General features: G+C 38.2%; 1 protein-coding gene across 2 annotated transcripts in view; it reads left to right on the top strand.

Annotated features, from left to right (window-relative positions):
- The window catches only part of Gpam (glycerol-3-phosphate acyltransferase, mitochondrial), a 65,345-nt gene that overhangs the window by 31,572 nt on the left and 15,341 nt on the right, over positions 1–18,432 (top strand). For both annotated transcript variants that reach the window (XM_047554072.1, XM_047554073.1), the window contains exons 4-12: positions 870–992; positions 3,432–3,505; positions 6,050–6,163; positions 10,063–10,209; positions 10,821–10,917; positions 11,555–11,691; positions 15,103–15,202; positions 15,516–15,728; positions 17,395–17,508. In XM_047554072.1, coding sequence (XP_047410028.1) covers positions 870–992; positions 3,432–3,505; positions 6,050–6,163; positions 10,063–10,209; positions 10,821–10,917; positions 11,555–11,691; positions 15,103–15,202; positions 15,516–15,728; positions 17,395–17,508 — 1,119 coding nt within the window. The remainder of the gene's footprint in view (positions 1–869; positions 993–3,431; positions 3,506–6,049; positions 6,164–10,062; positions 10,210–10,820; positions 10,918–11,554; positions 11,692–15,102; positions 15,203–15,515; positions 15,729–17,394; positions 17,509–18,432) is intronic.

The raw sequence follows: 18,432 nt of genomic DNA, 5'->3' as shown, positions 1-18,432 counted from the left end.
ACATCCCCAGTTCTTTTTATTTTTTGTTTTTGGGTCTTGCAAAGTTGCCCCAGGTTGGCCTCAAACTTGCAATCCTCCTACTTCAGCCTCCTGAGTTGCTGAGATTAGTGTGTACTGCCAAGCCTGACCAAAAGTCCCTTTGACCTTCTACAACTTTGGTTTTTTTGATCTACATTTTTCAAAAGTTTTATTATTGATGTCTGTTATATTTTTTAAAAAAATCAAGTGACATAGTAATTATGCACATTCATGGGATACAGTGTACTATTTCAAAACACATGTACCTGTTTAGCAGCCTTTCTTTATGAACCCCCACCCCCAGTCTTCCCAGCCTGTTAACCACTGTTATACTCTCTGCTTCTTTGAGATCAGCTCTTTTAGCCTGCACATATAAGTGAGAACGTGCAGTGTTTGTCCTTTTTGCCTGGCTCATTTCACTTAACATAATGTCCTCCAGGCGTATCCACGTTCCTGAAAATGACAGGATTTCATTCTTTTTAATGGCTGCATAATATTTATATCTCTCTGTGTGTATATTCCATATTTTCTTTATTAATTCATCCATTGATGGATCCCCAGCTTAGTTTTTAAACTTTTAGATGCTGCATTTGAATATGTAGTGATTGTTAGCAGCTGTTAACTGTTCTTAAGTAATCAATTTTTGTTCATGTGCCAAGCTTTTTTCCAATTGTTAATACTGGGAGGGAATACCATAAGTGAAAATCACTATGTAAGACACATAATTATGCCACCAAAAGAGAATATGTCATAATTTTATCTTCTCACTGAAATATCTTAGTTTTAGAGGTCAAGTGGGCAAGTATAGTTCTCTTGCCATTTAGATACTATTTTTCCTTAATATTTATTAGGGTGAGTGTGGCTTTAGACCTACCGTCTTCAGATCTGCAACCTTAAAATGGAAAGAAAGCCTAATGAGCCGGAAAAGGCCCTTTGTTGGAAGATGTTGTTATTCCTGCACTCCCCAGAGCTGGGTAAGTACATTCCTGCTTGTCGGCCATAAATAAATAGAGTAAAATTTGTGACAGTTTTCCAACTTTGTGTGAATTTTTATTGTTTGGTTTTAATGGACTTACCTCATTTTTAGAACTGAGAACCATGTTTATAAACAAAATATTATAAGTAAAGAAGTTGACTTAATTTTTCATTCATTTCATTCAATTTATTTAATAAATATTATTCCTACAGTTAATCTAGGCACTGTTCTGATTCTTTTGGCATTTTTATATAATTTTAGGGGGAAAACTAGATCTTACTTTGACTTTTCCAGGTAGTTGGCAGGAGCCTTGATATACCTTCCAGTTATTAAACTTTATGACGACGTTAAAATTCTAGCATGGGACAGAATCAGAAGTTAAAGCTGTGGCTTTCTCCTGACTTCGGCCAAGTTTCTGTTTCTGAGGGCTGTATGTTGGTTTTATCATACATGCAGTCACTAAAATGTTAGAATGAAGATTCAAGGAAGAGTGTGTTTGGCTTTGTTGTTTGTGTTCTAGTGAAAAGATATGCAAGCCAGGCAGTATCTTCCACGTTCTGGTATAGCATTTGAGAAGCGGGGACTGGGTGAAAGGTCGGAGAAGGGTGGGCTAACCTGGGAATGAAGGTCTCATGTTACTGTGTGCTGAGACAGTAAAGTCACCTTTTAGAAGGTGTATCTGAATGTTAAGCTCTCCCTTGCACAGGGCGATGGAAATTCTGCCACTTAAGTGCCTGCCATTTATAGAGGTTGCTTATAGCCTATGTGAATAGCTAACTGTGCTGTGTGAATTTTCTGCTCAGGGTTGGCTTGGCATGAAGTGGAATCCTGAATCTGGTATAAAGGGATTTATTAACACTGGAGTGATTCGTGTGGGCACAAGCAGTTCACATTAAATGTTCAGGTCTGCTCAAGAATGTCTCCTTATATATATTGCTGCTTCTCAACCAAGCACCTTGTTGTAAGAATTTGGTAGAATTAAAGGCTCATGGAAATTTCTAGTCTAGGAGTAAGACCAGTTCAGATTCATAGGACAGTAGAAATAAAGATTTAAAGAGAAGGTCATGTGGATTTTCTTTTTAGAGCTGGCATCTCACTAAATCTAATTTCGAATGCTTATTCAAAACAATACCTTAACTATAATATTGGACCAAAATAATACCTCAATTACAATTCGCGGTGTGTTCTTAATTCAGAACAGAGTATAGGAAACTACTTGGTGGTTAGTGTTGGTGGTTAATGAATTGAATTTCATTCTTGGCATGTTAATTTAAAATAATTTGTTTGAAAACACTTTATTAACTTTTTGGTATATGCTATCCTTTCTGTGAAATCCTGTTTTCCTTTTCTTTAAGGGAAATTTAAGGGAATTTCGCTTAAACATTTTTTTACATATTTGGTTGAGTGTATGTCATATTGTTTTAGCATTTATGTGTGGCATCTTCATCTTTTTTCCCATACTGATAAACTTACAGACTTCTGTTCAACAGAGCCATCTTTGGATTATCTTTCAGGAGCACCTGTTCTGAGGGTGAACTGTAGATGTGCATTTTCTCTTTAAGTGACTGTAATTTTAGGGGACCATATTCTTCAGAAGATCTAAGATGGAATCCTAACCTCCTACCAGTCTCAATTGCCTAACTTATAAAAGGGGGGTGATAATTGTTATGTGTTGGGAGATTTAGTAATCTAACGATTCCTGAATGGTACTTAGCATGATATTTTTGTATTTTGGGAACTCTGAAATCCCTGACTTCCCTATGAGTGACTTACACTACTGTAATTAGCTCTTTCTTGGATGAAGGTGAGGAGTGGGACAGGCACTATTTCCTTTGGTTTTAAAGTGTTAAAAATAAACATTTAACTTGTGACTTTCTCTGAAGGCTACTTTTCAACAAAACATATTTTCTTCTTTGAAGCAATACCTAACTTTGGGCTTGAATTTTAGAAGTCAATAAGAACTAGTACTGTGAACTTTTCACTATCAATACAGTTGTGTATTTTTCCCCCTAAATTAGTCCCATTATTTTTTAATACCGTTTTTTTAAATGTGTTCTAATTACTTATACATGAAAGTAGAATGCATTTTGACACATCATACATAAATGCAGTATAGTTTCTCATTTTTTTGGTTGTACATGTTGTAGAATCACACTGGTCATGGAATCATATATATACAGAGGGTAATAATGTCCTATTCATTCTACTGTCCTTCCTACTCCCACACCCACTCCCTTTCCTTCACTCTCCTCTGCCTAATCCAAAGTACCTCTGTTTTTCCCATTGTGAATTAGCATCTGCTTATCAGAGAAAATATTTGGTCTTTGGTTTTTGGGGATTGGCTTATTTAGCTTAGTGTGATATTCTCCAACTCAGACATTTACCTGCAAATGCCATAATTTCATATTTATGACTATATTTATTTTGTTTTATACAGGAGAAATTTTTCAACCCCAGTATTCCGTCTTTGGGTTTGCGGAATGTTATTTATATCAATGAAACTCACACAAGGTAAAAAGAACTCTCTTATGCTGCTAATGAATCTCAAAAGAAAAACTCCATAATATCCATCAATATACTTTTAGGCGAATTTATATTTTCAAGAGAGAATGGAGTATGAGGGTTGTTTTTTTGTTTGTTTGTTTGTTTGGTACTGGAGATTGAACTCAGTTGCTTTACCACTGAGATTTATTTCCAGCCCTTTTTATTTTTTATTTTGAGACAGGGTCTTATTAAGTTGCTGAGGGTCTTGCTAAATTGCTGAGCCTGGCTTTGAACCTGGAATCTTCCTGCCTCAATTTCCCAAGTTGCTGGGATTGTAGGCGTATGTCACCATGCCCAACAAATAAGCTCTTGTTTCATTTTTGTTTTGGTACTAGGGATTGAACCCATGGGGACTTTACTGCAGCTCTTTTTATTTTTTTATTTTGAGACAGGGTTTCATGCTTAGGGCCTCATTGAGTTGTTGAGGCTCAAACTTGCGGTCCTTCTGCCTCAGCCTCCTGATGCACTGGAATTATAGCATGTACCACTGTATCTGCCAACAGCTGAGCTCTTGACACAGAGGCTTTATTTAAAATTCAGAAGCAGGTAGCCACCAGAAAAAGAGTTCTCTACTAACCACTTACAAGTACCTCCCTGGGGCGTGTGGTTATCTCCTCTCTTAACTTATTTTGTATGCTAGTTTTTGCATATGAAGTGTGCCATAATGTGAGAAGTATTTGGGATGAGGTTTAGGTTGAATATCTTAATCTAGTTTGACTATGTTATACTTCAAAAAAATATGAATTATTAAACTATGCCATTCCATAAAGTATTGAAAGATACTTTTCTCTATTGAGCAAATCTTCTTTCATTTATTTACCTAAGACATTTCTTAGAATTCTTACTTTCAAATTCTGGGTACATGGGCACAGGCTACTACTAAGTGCCAGGGAGAGAGAGAAAAAGGTCTTTGTTTTCTGTGAGTCCAGGTTGTTGGAAGGAAGGTTGGTGAATGTCTATGAGGCAGGAGATGGAGTAGCCAAAAAAACTAGCAGTTCTTGCAATTCTAAGAGTAACCACTGAAGTAGATAAGAAGTAGGCTCAGCTGATGAGAAATGCTGAAATTCTATGAAAAATTAAGGTAAGAAATCAAATACTTAGGTTAGAAGCCTTTCTGATATTGTTACTATTCATAATTAGATGATGAGATCACATAAGAATAATACCTCTTTATATATTAAAGCTTTTTTTTTAATAGAACTGAAGTCAAAGTATGCATATTTATTTTTTCCCATTTCTAGGTTCCTCTTCTCTCTCTCTGTTTAATTTATATTTAAAGGAGAGAGGAGAGACGCTGGTTCATTAAAGTGGTTTTTTTTTTTTTTTGTTAAGATCCTAAGGAAAGAGGTAGGTTATTTTCTTCTTGATGGAAATTGACATTTTACATATAAAGTCAAAAGGTTTGTTTGTTGTTCTCAGAAGCAGTTAAGAATAGCATTGGCTATATTGATTTTGAAATATGAAACTATTCAGTGTAATAACTACCTATATAGGTTTTTAGTTTGTATTATATGAAACAAAATTTAACTGTCTTTACACACACACACAAATACACACACACACACACACTGTCTCTCATGCACACCCATATATGCACTAGCTTACACATGTATAATATTTCCAGTCAATTGGAAAGGAATTTCATTGAGAACTGACTATATTTTAGTAATATTTCCAAAAATGCTTACTGAAAGAAGAGTTCAGAATGAACACTAAACATTGGGCTACATTTTCAGAAGACTGAGAAAAGTTAAAAAAATAGAGGCATAAAGAAGAGAAGGAACAGTGATTGATAAACATTTCTCTTCCAAATTATTCTTTCTCAATTGAAGGCTTTTGGTTATTTTTAGAGTAAATGACTTCATATTTGAATTCTTTTGCATATATCACTATGGAGGAAATGACAATGCAGTATCATATGATCATCACTAATGATTTCAAATTATTACATAATAATCCTAATGCAGCATGCTTATTCTGAATTTCGTGTCTGCATCCTCTCATCTCTGTTGACCTTATCTAAATATCTCATAAGTTACTGTCATTGACCAGAATCTGTCATGAGAACAAATATTAAGGTCTCAGTCAGTTATGCTTGACTTCTCTCATCCCATCAACTTTGTTAATTCAGTTTGAGAGTCGGTGATTATTGTAGAAGTATTATCATAATTAAGAAAAACTTCCAAAATTTTCTTTTTATAGCCCATAGATAATATTATAGGCTATATAGATTACCGGTCTATATCTATATACAATAGCTTATATATATACTGCATTCAACGTATTTGCCATTTTAGTGGTATTAATAAAATCAAATTTTGTTTTTATATTAGGATTATTATTCAACAAAGTAGGAGTATTTAAGCACTGACACACTAAGGAAAATTTGCTATAAAGTAACCCTAAATCTCAGGAATAGGTGATGGCAGGCTTTGTTTTTATAGGAGAGAAACCACTCAATAGTACAGGTATTCTAGAGTACTCTTCTTCTAAATGGCTTTTGCATTGCAGGCACCGAGGATGGCTGGCAAGACGACTTTCTTACGTCCTTTTTGTTCAAGAGCGAGATGTCCATAAGGGCATGTTTGCCACCAATGTGGCTGAAAATGTACTGAACAGCAGCAGGTGAGGGTGGGAACACTGTTGTCAAGGTGGGGAGAGGCAGGGGTGTTTGTAGGAGTGGGAGTGGGAGGTGGTTCGCTTCAGTAACCCTTGATTTCTCTGAGACTTTGTCTCGAGAAGTGTTTGTGTTTTCAGACTTTAAGTATTAAGGAAACTGAGGACAGATGGGAGAATGGATGGTTTTGGTGAATGGTGCCATGGAGGCAGAGCAGTCCTCTTTGCTTCACGAATCATTTTACTCATGTATAATCTGAAGTCCTTTTCTGATACTACTTCTATCATACTGTCACTGGTTTCTATTAACATAGAATCTAGATTTGTTTGGATCATTTTCTTCCCTTGTTTTTTTCATGTTGTTCATGTATCATCACCTCTAGCAGTGCACATCTGGGGTGTTGCAGTTTCCCACCTATAGGCTTATAGTGACTCTATAGGTTTCCAAAACCTTTTTTTAAGGAGGAGATCAATATTGGCAGTGCCCAGTTCAGACAGTATGCAACCCTAGACCGAATAGCCCCTATGAGGACGTTAACAATATTATCATAATAAGCAGAATGAGTTTATTATCCTCAGTATAACAAATAGATTTGCAATAAGGTCTGCAGTTTCTAATGGAGGACAAAGAGGATGAGGGGTGTAGGATGTACCTGTTAATGGGATAAGAAAAGAATATATAGAAGTTCTAGATAATAGAGTGATTGTGTAATCAAAAGAAGTTGGTTGTTAGCATGTGAAAAGGGAGAAAGAGACTCTGAGGGAACAGGTAAACAAAAGGAAAAGAGAGCAAGAAAAGTAAAGAAATAAAAACTTAAAATTTTTCAATAAGGAGAAAAAAGAAAACCTATACTATAACAGTCCTATAGTATTCAAACCTCCCAGTCTTCAGAAGCCTGATGTATGAGAGGTACTTGACAATGAGCTTTCAGTCTCCAGCAGGAGTCTCAGGATGGAATTTGCCCTACCTGAAGATCAGAGCTATGGCTTCTAGGATTATCCAAGATGGCCGCTCTGGCTTCCAAATGTGTTGGCAAATGGGGAGCTGCAGCTTGGGGTGTGGGCGTGGTCGGCTGGAGGTCCTGGAGGGGAGGGGTACAGTTGGTCAGGCAGGGGTCCTGGAGGTGGGGTGTGGTCGGTCTTGTTGCGGGATCCTACAGGTACTGTGACTGAACTTCCAGGCAACAGCTGGCAGCTGGCGCTCCACTGGTGGTCTGCGGTTAGTTTGCTGACTGCTATCGGACTACTGGAGGTGAACCTCAGGCATTGGTTGATGGGTAGGTGAAAGGCAGGTGATGGACAGGCAAGAGACAGGCAAATGGTGGATGATAGTTGCCTGACAGTGAGCAATCTGCACCTAAAAAGGTGTCGATATGCTGGCAGATTGCAGATGATCGCAGTAGACAAATGGGGTAAACAGCAGGGGATCGATAAGCAGCAAAAACTGCCTCACCATGAAACACATATCCTCTGCTTGAAACCTGTGTTATGGAGCGACAAGGAATGCAGCCTCCCTCTAGTCCGCCATCTTGGATCCTTATCAGTCCTGGTTTAAGGATTCATACTTAGTGGATTTCTACTATGTGCAAGGCAGGTCACGAATCACTGACCTAGTGAATTATGGGGTTCAGAGGTGCCAATGTTTCCAGGACTGTTTTCTGTAATATGAATGTCAGGGACCCTGTGTTTTATAGTCCAAAGAGAAGTGAGTTGATATTTTTGTCAAACAATTATTGAGTACATAGGTGTGAATTCTTGGAGTGGAAAGTCATTATTAGAAATCTTTAGGGAGGGGCTGGGGTATAGCTCAGTGGTAGAGCACTTGCCTAGCATGTGTGAGGCAAAGGGGTTGATTCTGAACACTGCATATAACTAACTAACTAAAATAAAGGTCCATCGACAACTTAAAAAAGAAAGAAATCTTAAGAGAGTAAGAGACCATCTTTGCTTTCAGAAGAGCTTGTAAATAGGGGAGACTGTCTCAGGCCCAAATGAAGTGGGGAGGAGGGTCAGGGCAGAGTTTCCCTCTGTTCTCCAAAGGTTCCCTGGAACAGATTGACAATAGACTAATAGGAGAAAAAGGCATGTGGGTTTCTTAATGTGCTTTGGGCACCACAAGAAGACTATTTACCCAGTAACCCAACGAGATTGAGAAACTTATACAACCTTCTTTGTGAGGGGAGAGCAGGGAGATGTAGGCAATTTTCAGTATAGTAAATGACATTTAGGGGATTGTGAATAAGTCTGGAGAACAGGCAGTAGCTTGGGACAAACTGCCTTTGGGCTCTGGGAAGTAAGGTGTGGGGCTGAACTTCATTGGGAACAGAGTATCTTATGCAGTTAGCAGGACACACAAGTAATCTGTGGGAGCTGCCCTCAGAAATGTGAATGAAAAGTCTGCCTGGACATAGTAAATACTCTCAGTCTCCTCTCTGGTGACTTTTCTTCACTGGTTATTAAGTGAGATTCTGGGGTTGAGGTTTTAAGACTAAGACCATTACATTTCTTTTGGAAAAAATTTCTTAGCGTTTCTTGGCCTTTTGGCTAAGATGAAGTCTACAAGTTTCTTCAGTCAAATAAGGGAATTCTAGAGAACCCCGCCCTGTAATTGGATCAGGAAGAAACAAAATTAGGAAGTACTTGGTTCTGAAGTAGCTTTCAGGGGCTTCCAGTTGATTTTAATTGCTCAGCGTGCCAGAACCATACTTTGGGGTATGATTTTTTGAGCCCCATCCAGGGGGACATACATGTTCTAGAATATGGGAGTTTGGGTGAAGGTCATTCTGTTTCACCTCATTGGGGTGGCCAATTGTAGAGATTAGTTGGGTTTGGGGAGCAGGAAATAGGGTGGATTGAAAGACTACTTAGAATTCCTAAGGGCCATTCACGGACCCTGTGGTGTGGTTGTTAAAACCTCAACAGTGCTGGCACATAGTAGGTACTTAAGTAATATGTATTAGTTGAATGAGCAAGTGGTTGATAATAACAAATGCATTAAATACTTGTGAAGACATTCTTGGTCAGATGCAAAAGATGCCGTTAAGGAGTAGACTGGGTGTGTTATGTCCTTCGAATTGGTCTTTTCATATTAATGAATATGATATGATTTGGAGTTTCTCTGTACTCCATTGGTCTAAACTCAGTAACAATGGTGGGAGAAAACACAATTATTTGAAACTGTTATCATATGTCCAGTTTTCTAGTTAAAAACTTCAAGTTTGTTTTGTTCCACTTGTTTTGATTAGTAACTGGGATATTAGAAGTGGTTTAAAGAGGTTTAACCTCATATTTTCTCCCCTAAGTCACGTGAAGGATTTATAAAACTGGATTAAACTTTTCCTTTTATCTCACTTTTTATTGCTCACAGCTATTTTGACCTTGACCTGTGCTTTTTAAAAATTATTAGATTGATTTGAATAAAAATTTATAAATATTTATATTTCTCTTTTTGATACCTCCCAGAGAGTCTTAGGTATGGTTCTACTAATGGAGTGCCAATATAAAGTCAATAGTAAATTAGAATTTTTAAAGAAAAATCGCACATTATTTGGCAGTGTTTTTTTGTGTACCTCTGAATTATATGCCTAAAGGAATAACATTCCTTTTTCTCTGTTTTTGCTAGAGTATAACTTTTGTCCCTCACACCAAAACTGAAACATCAAAATGTATAGTTTTCACCCCATGAATTTGAAGTAAATTCTTAAGTCTGCCTTCCAGATTCCTCAGGGATTCATTGATTTAGAAATATAATATCCTTCATTTTTAACTTGAGTGTTTTCTAATTGAGCTTATTCTCTCATATTACCATGGGTTTTGTCATCCATTACTGCAGCTTAGGCAATATGGAATATGGAATGGAATGAAATGTAATACCAGTTATGTTGTCTGTCTTTCCATTTTCAAATCAGAGTACAAGAGGCCATTGCTGAAGTGGCTGCTGAATTAAACCCTGATGGTTCTGCTCAGCAGCAGACCAAAGCCATCCATAAAGTGAAAAAGAAAGCCAAAAAGATCCTTCAAGAAATGGTTGCCACTGTCTCACCTGGAATGATCAGGTATCAATAGTTGAAGCAAAACCTTTTACCTGGAACCAGCTTATTTGGGCAAATAGGACTAACCCATTGGATTTTCATATCCCAGCACAGTGCTGATTGAACAAAGATATTTTAATGTATTTTTATGTTAAGTCTCACTCTTCTTTATATTCTTATTCGCCTTCTTTGGAAAGTAGCACTGTGGTAGGTTTCAGGGTGCCTTAAACTCTGCTAGTTGATAGCCGCCATTGCAGTATTGCTGATACCTGTTGTCCTCAACTGGTTGTGAGTCGAGTCTCACATCCATGTCTCAAGGGAGTGCTTTATGTGCATTAGAGGGACCATTATGCTCACTAAATATCAGCTTGGTCATTTACCTTTGAAGTATGCAGTGTTATTAGAGTAAAATGTGGTTTTAGTTCATAATAAATAAATACTTCTCTAAGTAGTATGTATTTAAAGTTAGCTCACTAGTTCTGCAATTAAGATACACAGATGCACACATGAAGTAATTTACAAGTACTCATAAGGTTGCAGTTCAGAAACCAAAGTCAAAAAAGTCAGCTATAATCATATTTATATGTATATATAAATGTACACATATACATTTACATTTTTGTTCTTCCTTTCAGACTTACTGGGTGGGTGCTGCTAAAGCTGTTCAATAGCTTCTTTTGGAACATTCAGATTCACAAGGGTCAACTAGAGATGGTTAAAGCTGCAGCTGAGGCAAGAATTTCTATGAATCTGTTATTCCATTTTCCTCTTGTTTATAGGTGATTTTAAAGTTCTTTGAGAAATAGTCTCTTGTATATTATTGTGCAGTTCAACCCATTTGAAAGGGTTCCCTTTTGTGATAACTGCAGTAGTCGTGTGTCTTGGTGGATGTGGGGTAAAGGAGGACCTACCAGCATATGTTGGATTCCTTTTATAAATTACCTTGCAACAGCCCTGAAAATCAAGTAGAACAATCCCTATCTTATAATAAGGAAATAGAGGCATAGATAAAGAAATTGTCCTCAAATCTCAGATAGTAAGTGATTTTCTTTAGGATTTCAAACCAAGCCTGACTCCAAAAACCTGTGTTCTTTTTACAAGTGTAGGGCTGCCTCTCAAAGGGGGTATAGGTCCCACTTGAATTCTTGAATGTGCCTCTCCTTCCCCCAACTCATTTCTGTTGTTGTAGTTGTTCTTCTGTTTGGTATGTCAGTATAAACTTGAAAGAAGTTCATGTTATTGATAAATGTTTTTGAAGAGTGAGTTGCTGATTAGCCAGGGTTTCAGTGCCTCTAATCAAATATGCAGTTGTAAAGTGTAATTGAATTTACATTTGAATTTTAAATTTGATGTTTTTTTTCTCTATTAGACGAATTTGCCGCTTATATTTCTACCAGTCCATAGATCCCATATTGACTATTTGCTGCTCACTTTCATTCTCTTCTGCCATAATATTAAAGCGCCATACATTGCTTCAGGCAATAATCTCAACATCCCAATCTTCAGGTAAGTTCAGCTTGTTTTGAATTTAAGTTATTCAGAAGATTGTGTTTTGAATTTTTGGGGTTTTTTTTGGTATACCTTTTGTTGCCAGTTAAAAAGATACTAGCTTTTTTTTTCCTTTTATTATTATAAAAGTAGTGCTTGTTTATTATGTGGAATTTGGGTAGTACAAAGAATCATGTGACTATCACCATTATTTATGTATTTTATATGGATGAACTGTGAATTCCTAAACTTGATGGGCAATATTTATCAAGCGAATAGAAGGCAATAGAAAGGTAAGATAGTAGACTACTGTCCCAGGGTTGGCAGTCGGGAGGCGAAGTGGTGGTAGAAAGGTAAACAAGAATAACCATTCCTCAGACTTTGACCTCACAGAGCAAGAAGCATGTAGAAGGTACAACATGAAACGTGTTTTTTTAGAGGTTTTCAGGATAATGAAATGCATTCCATTTAGAGGAAACTACTGTGCAAAGGCAGAGAGAGTTAGAGCCTGGTGTGGTGGGGAAGTGGTGGACGGTTGGGGGAGGTGAGAATATAGGAAGCCTACAGGAGGGTCGGAGGCTGGAGCTGGTAGCTGCATAGGCGTGAGAGTTAGAGCCACACAAGTTCTAAGATCGGAATTGAGACTTCATTCTGAACCTTGGAAATGACATGTTCAGATCACATTCTGAAAGATCATTCTGAAGTAGAAGAAGTAGGATCAATTCTGATTCTGTATAATAGTTTGGGCAAAAGGTACTGAGGACTTGAAAGTGTAGCAGTGCTCTTGGAATGAAGGGCATAAATTTTCAGAGTATTTAATAAGTTAAATTTATAAGACTTAATGCTTGTTCAGATTTGGGGCTCAATAGAGGGGAAGAAGCCAGTAGGGGAGACTTCTGAATGTTTTCCACCTAGGAAACTGGACAGATAGTGGGTCTGATCACCAATGAGGAATTGGTGAGGAGTAGGTTGAACTGGTTTGAGAAACTAAAGTTTTAAACTTGGAAGTATATCTAGGGTCTTGACCTCTGTGAGTAGAGGGTACTTCAGAGGAGGATGAATTTGGAGAGAGACTGAACAGGAAATGGGCCGGCAGGTTTTGCAGGTAGAGCCTCATGGGTAGTGTTTTAGTCAGCTTTTTCACTGCTATGACTGAAGGACCCAACCAGAACAACTGTAGAGGAGGGAAAGTTTATTTGAGGACTCACGGTTTCAAAGGTCTTAATCCATAGACAGCTGGCTGCATTCCTCAGGACTCAAGATGAGGCAGAACATCATGGTGGAGAGTGTAGTGGAAGGAAGCAGAGACTCCACTCACCAGATATAGAACATATACCCAAAAGCCATGCCCCAAATGCCCACCTCCTCTGGCCACACCATACCCGTCTTCAGTTACCACTCAGAAAATCTCTATCAGGATGAATTCACTGATTGGGTTAAGACTCTCATAACTCAATCATTTCTCCTCTAAACCTGGCATTGTCTCACGTATGAGCTCCTGGGGAACTCCTCACAGCCAGGCCATAACAGGTAGCCTTCGTTACCTTTGTGTGCTGTCAAGTCTGGCCCTCAACCCCACGTCAAGGACTGCCTTCCTAACCCCTTGGCTCAGTGTCCTCTGGTTTCCAGATCTGTAGCTGTGCTAGTTTTCCATTGCTCTAACAAAATATCAGAAAATCAACTTGAAGGAAGAAAGATTTATTTTGGCTCACAGTTTCATAGGTTTCAGTCCATGGTCACTTGGTTCTGTTGTTTCTGGGCTTTTGGTAAGCGAGTACTTCATGGTGTAAAGGTGTAATGGAGGAGAGCTGCTTACCTCATGGCAGCCAGAAAGCAAAAGAGAGAATCTGGGGATATAATAAAGCCTTTAAGGGCACACTCCCCAGGACCTACTTTCTGCAACCAGACTCCATCTCCCTATAGTGCTGTTACCTGGGAGTAAGGCTTTAACTTGAGCATTTGGAGGAATTTAATGTCTAAGTCATAGCAGTGGCTACGTGATTAGCAGAAGAGGAGCCATTCACTAATGGTATTTATCCAGCAGGAATTTAGGCAAAAAGCGAATAAGACACATGTCATTACCATGAAATAGCAGAAATAGCAAACACATAAATACTAACTGTAATATAGTATGAGCGGACCTACAGAGCAGACATGTTTTTCTAATAGAATACCTGGGTTGACTCTCCGGAGCGCTACTTCCCATTGTCGGGGAACCTGGGAAGCTGAATTAGAAAGTCATCAGAGGTGCTGGAAGGCAGTTTCAGAGTAAAGAGGATTATTCACAGGGCCTCTAGAAAAGCCTTGTCTCTTGTAATCAGAATAGCTCACATGCTCATTCCCTCTGTGTCTGGTTCTCATCTAGGATCTTCGAAAGTGCTTAATAAATGTTTATAATTTCTCATGAATGAACTTCCTTGTTCACAAACTTACTGCCAGTCATTGCTTAGCCCACCCTTCCTTCACACATCACCTGGCCTGCTTATGTGCAGCTTGCAAAAATTGTTGCATTCTTGTCTACATAGTCACAAACCACTTCTCAGGGTGCATTATTTTTGTAGATGACTCATATCATTCATTGTGAATTTATTGTGCAAAGTTTTAATTTCAAAGAGTGATACTAAGCTTTGGCAACATCTTACCTTGGCCTTCTCATACTAACTGGGGAGGATAACACACATACAAATAACATTAAATATAGTATCACTGTTTAGACTAACATAAACATTAATATTTCTTTTATAGTAGCATTACTGTATTTGAAAAGAATAGGAAGGGCTGTGAGTTTGGAAAAGATGACTTAGAAAATTTCAACTTCATGTCAAAATTCATCAATTTGTAGAAAGAGACATGGATCATGAACAGACTTGTTTTATTCCTGTGTATGTGTAAATGAAATCAATTTTTGTTTCATGTTTTATAAAGGTGATTATACTTAGTTTCAGTTTGATAAAATTATCCTTGTCTCAAGGAAACCTGTTGAAGCAATAATTACTTAAGAACATTTTCCCCAAGGGGCTATGTTCATTTTGTGAATATTTATAAATTTGCCATGAACAAATTTCAATATGTCTAGGGATCAGTGTCTTGAGACTCTGGTCAGGGTTTTAAAATATTAGAAGTGTCCCATAATCCTCTTAAAATCTATGCCATCACCTTTGCAAGGTAGTATATCATAAAGTTCCTCTTTGTTTGTAACTGACATTAATAGAGCTTCAGTCATATGCAGTGGTTATCCATAGACCAGTGACTCATGTAAAGATGAAATGTGTCAGTAATGTGGAAGGCGAAAGACTGCTTTATCTGCCTGGTCAGCACTCACTGCTTGTGTGGCTGACATCAGATTGCAAATGTTTTGAAGTAACTTGGATTGGAATATTCTTTTTATATTTTTCCTTATAAATAATTCATGCACTCTTGAATTTATAGTACCTTGATCCACAAACTTGGGGGCTTTTTCATACGACGGAGGCTGGATGAAACACCAGATGGACGGAAAGATATTCTCTACAGAGCTTTGTTGCATGGGGTGTGTATGATTTGTAATTATCCTTTAAGTCATCATATTAGCTTTCACAGTGGAAGGGAGAAGAGATTGTTGGAGCTGAGATTTAAAAAAAACTGTTCTCTGAATAATTTGATTATTGCCTAGGTATGAATCTGATGAGTCTAATCACCAAGATACAGTGTTTGCAATGCTGCTTTGCTATTCTTGGTGTGGGTAAAATACTTTGTCAGTAGTGAAGTTGTAGTTTTTTCTGTGTCCTTAAGATTACTTTTTCTGATCTGACTCTCAGTTGAGTGCTCTTGAATTCATGTTTTGCTTTCTCTTTATATTCTAGCACATAGTGGAACTACTTCGGCAGCAGCAGTTCTTAGAGATTTTCTTGGAGGGCACGCGCTCAAGGAGCGGGAAGACCTCCTGTGCTCGGGCAGGACTCTTGTCAGTGGTGGTTGATACTCTGTCTACCAATACCATCCCGGACATCTTGATCATACCCGTTGGAATCGCCTATGATCGGATCATTGAAGGTCACTACAATGGAGAACAGCTGGTAAGGGGTCTGCTTGCATGGAAGTCACAGTCGTTTTTGAAGGCTTGTTTTTAGATTTAAACATTAGCGAGTGGATTTGCTGTTAGGTTCTCCCTGACTGTAGAGCACTGTGAAACGTGGTTGGGGGCATGCTGAGTAGCCGCCACACCCTGTGTCACTCTGGGGGTACTACTCATGAGGTGTCTCCTGCACTTGGAAGGGGCATGATCAGATGTATCGGTGCTGGCTTTGGTCATGGGACTGGAAAATGGAAGAGCACTTGTCACTGAGTCATCATCTCAACTTGCAGCTTATCTGTGGTTTGCTCTCCCCAAGGGCCTGCTGTTTATGTGCAGATTTTAGTTATGCCTGAAGAACTGGTGGGGTCTTGTTGGCTGAACAACTACAGGTTAATCTGAGAAATGGCAGTGGTCTTTTCAGTAAACTTTTTATTGACATGTAGTAGTTACCAAAGAACACACAAATCATAACCATGTGGATTGAATTATCACAGTGAATACACCAGGAACAGCATCCAGATGAAGGAATAGTAGTATCAGGACCCCAGAAATCCCCTTATGCCTCTCTTATCAATAACCCCTCTAGGATAGCCACTGACCTGATTTCTTACAGAATAGATGAGTTGTTTCCATTGTTGAGCTTTGTATAAATGGGATAATGAAGTGCATGTTCTTTTTACATCTGGTTTTCTTTGCTCAAGCAGGTGTTTGAGATTCATTCATGTTGCTGCATGTAGTTCATTTGTTCTCATAGCTGTATAGTTTTCCAGTGTATGAATAAACCATAATTTATTCTATGCCATCATTTTTACATAATTCTCTTGGCAACTGTAGGTATTTATTTTGTGGAGTATGTGCTTAGAGGTGGGACTGGTAGGCTGTAAAGTACACGTATGTTCAACTTTAGTCAGTGCTGCCAAAACACTTTACCTAGATGGTTTTTACCAACATGCACTCTTGCTGCCAGTGTGAGTGCCAGAGGAGTTTAGTCTTGGTCTTATTTAGTGTGGAAGCCTTGGGCAGAGTACTTACTGCACTTAACTGCTTCAAATGTGTCAGAAGTTCAAGGACACTTGACATTTGCAGACTTTAAAAATTAAGCAACAGACCTGGATTGTCATCTGAATGCTTTCTTCTTGTGTCAGTCTCACTTGTACCTGATGTGGCATAAATGCTCAGGCGGTGCTATCTAGATGAATAATCAGTTCAAAGGCCGCTGTGAGGCTGACTAGCATTTAGTTACCTGAAGTTAGGTATTCAGACTCTAGGATTTGGCAGACTGCTCTTAAGTGGCCTCTTTGACCTCTTATCTTTACCTGCGAACTTGAAGAACAGTTTTCCAGGGTATTACATCATTTTATCCCTCACCAGCTTGCAGCTGTATTTGTTTTGAAGGATGTGAACATTGTCTTAAGTGAACTAGTAGTAAATGTTTTTCATTGGCTCGGTTGCCTTTCCCAGGGACATGACGACCTCTATTAGTATCTTTGAATATGAAGCACTTTCTGACAGGTCTCAGTTAATGAATAACTTATTTTCCTTTATTATTGTTTTCTCTTTCAAGATGAAACTCCAGTTTCTATACAGAATTATTCTTTGGAAAACAAAATATTTGTGTATGTTAGCTTTATTTCTCACCATGTTATCTTTTCACTGCTGGAATTTAGGGTAAACCTAAGAAAAATGAGAGCCTTTGGAGCGTAGCAAGAGGTGTTATTAGAATGTTACGGAAAAACTACGGATATGTCAGAGTGGACTTTGCACAACCATTTTCCTTAAAGGTGAGAGTCTGTGAAGTGTGAAAGCGCTAGCCTGGAGGTAGATGATCTGGGCTCTCATTTGGGTGCTAACCCCACCTGTGTGTGCCCCGGGCCGCCGATTCCTCTCTTGCAGGAAAGACTATGACAAAAGTAGCATTTCCTAAATTTTCCCACCAAAATGTGCCTGTTACACAGGAGAGTGTCTGTCTTTGGGAAGTAACGGGCTCAATGTTGCTATTTTTTAAAAAGTTCATGAGAATCTTGTATATTGCTTTCAGATATATGTCAGGATTTTACATCTTAAAATTGCATTTAGGGAAAAATTTTCAAAACACTTTCCCACTGGGTAAAATTGACAGTTATTCTCTAACCTGCTGAGTGGAATTCAATACCCATCTATCCCGAGGTGGGTGTAATCTTCATTAAAAGCCTGGGACTGCCAGTTCCCTGAGGTCTTGCTGTCTTAAATTCCTTAGATTTTCAGATTGGTCAAAGAGGATTGGGGGAGGAATCCGGGGACCAGGAGCAGAGGTGTTATGTCTCTTTCTTTTGTACTTCTTTGGCTCCACCTTAGATGATTCTAAGTGCTGTGCCACATACTATCTGATCTTAAATACTTTCAGCTCAGAGGAGCCTTGTCATTTCTTGCCACTTCTTTATTTTTTATATTTTTAAACTACAACACAGCTTATTATTATTTGTTTTTGGATTGAGGTTGTTTTGGATATCATGTGACCTTTAGGTTGCCAAATTTCCTTCAAAAAGTATGGTTGTTTCTATTATTACTATAAATGTTGAATGATTTCCATGAAGATCTGAGAAAGGTGAACATTTTCCGTTTAATTCTTCAATGATTTTATTTAAGCATCTTTCTGTTCTTTCTATTTTTTTAGTTCTTAGATTTTATGTTTAATAACTTTCTATGAATCAATCATTTTGGATTTC

The sequence above is a fragment of the Sciurus carolinensis genome, chromosome 5, assembly GCF_902686445.1.
Source record: "Sciurus carolinensis chromosome 5, mSciCar1.2, whole genome shotgun sequence".
NCBI lineage: Eukaryota > Metazoa > Chordata > Mammalia > Rodentia > Sciuridae > Sciurus > Sciurus carolinensis.
This window is presented reverse-complemented; position numbering and strand designations above follow the sequence as displayed.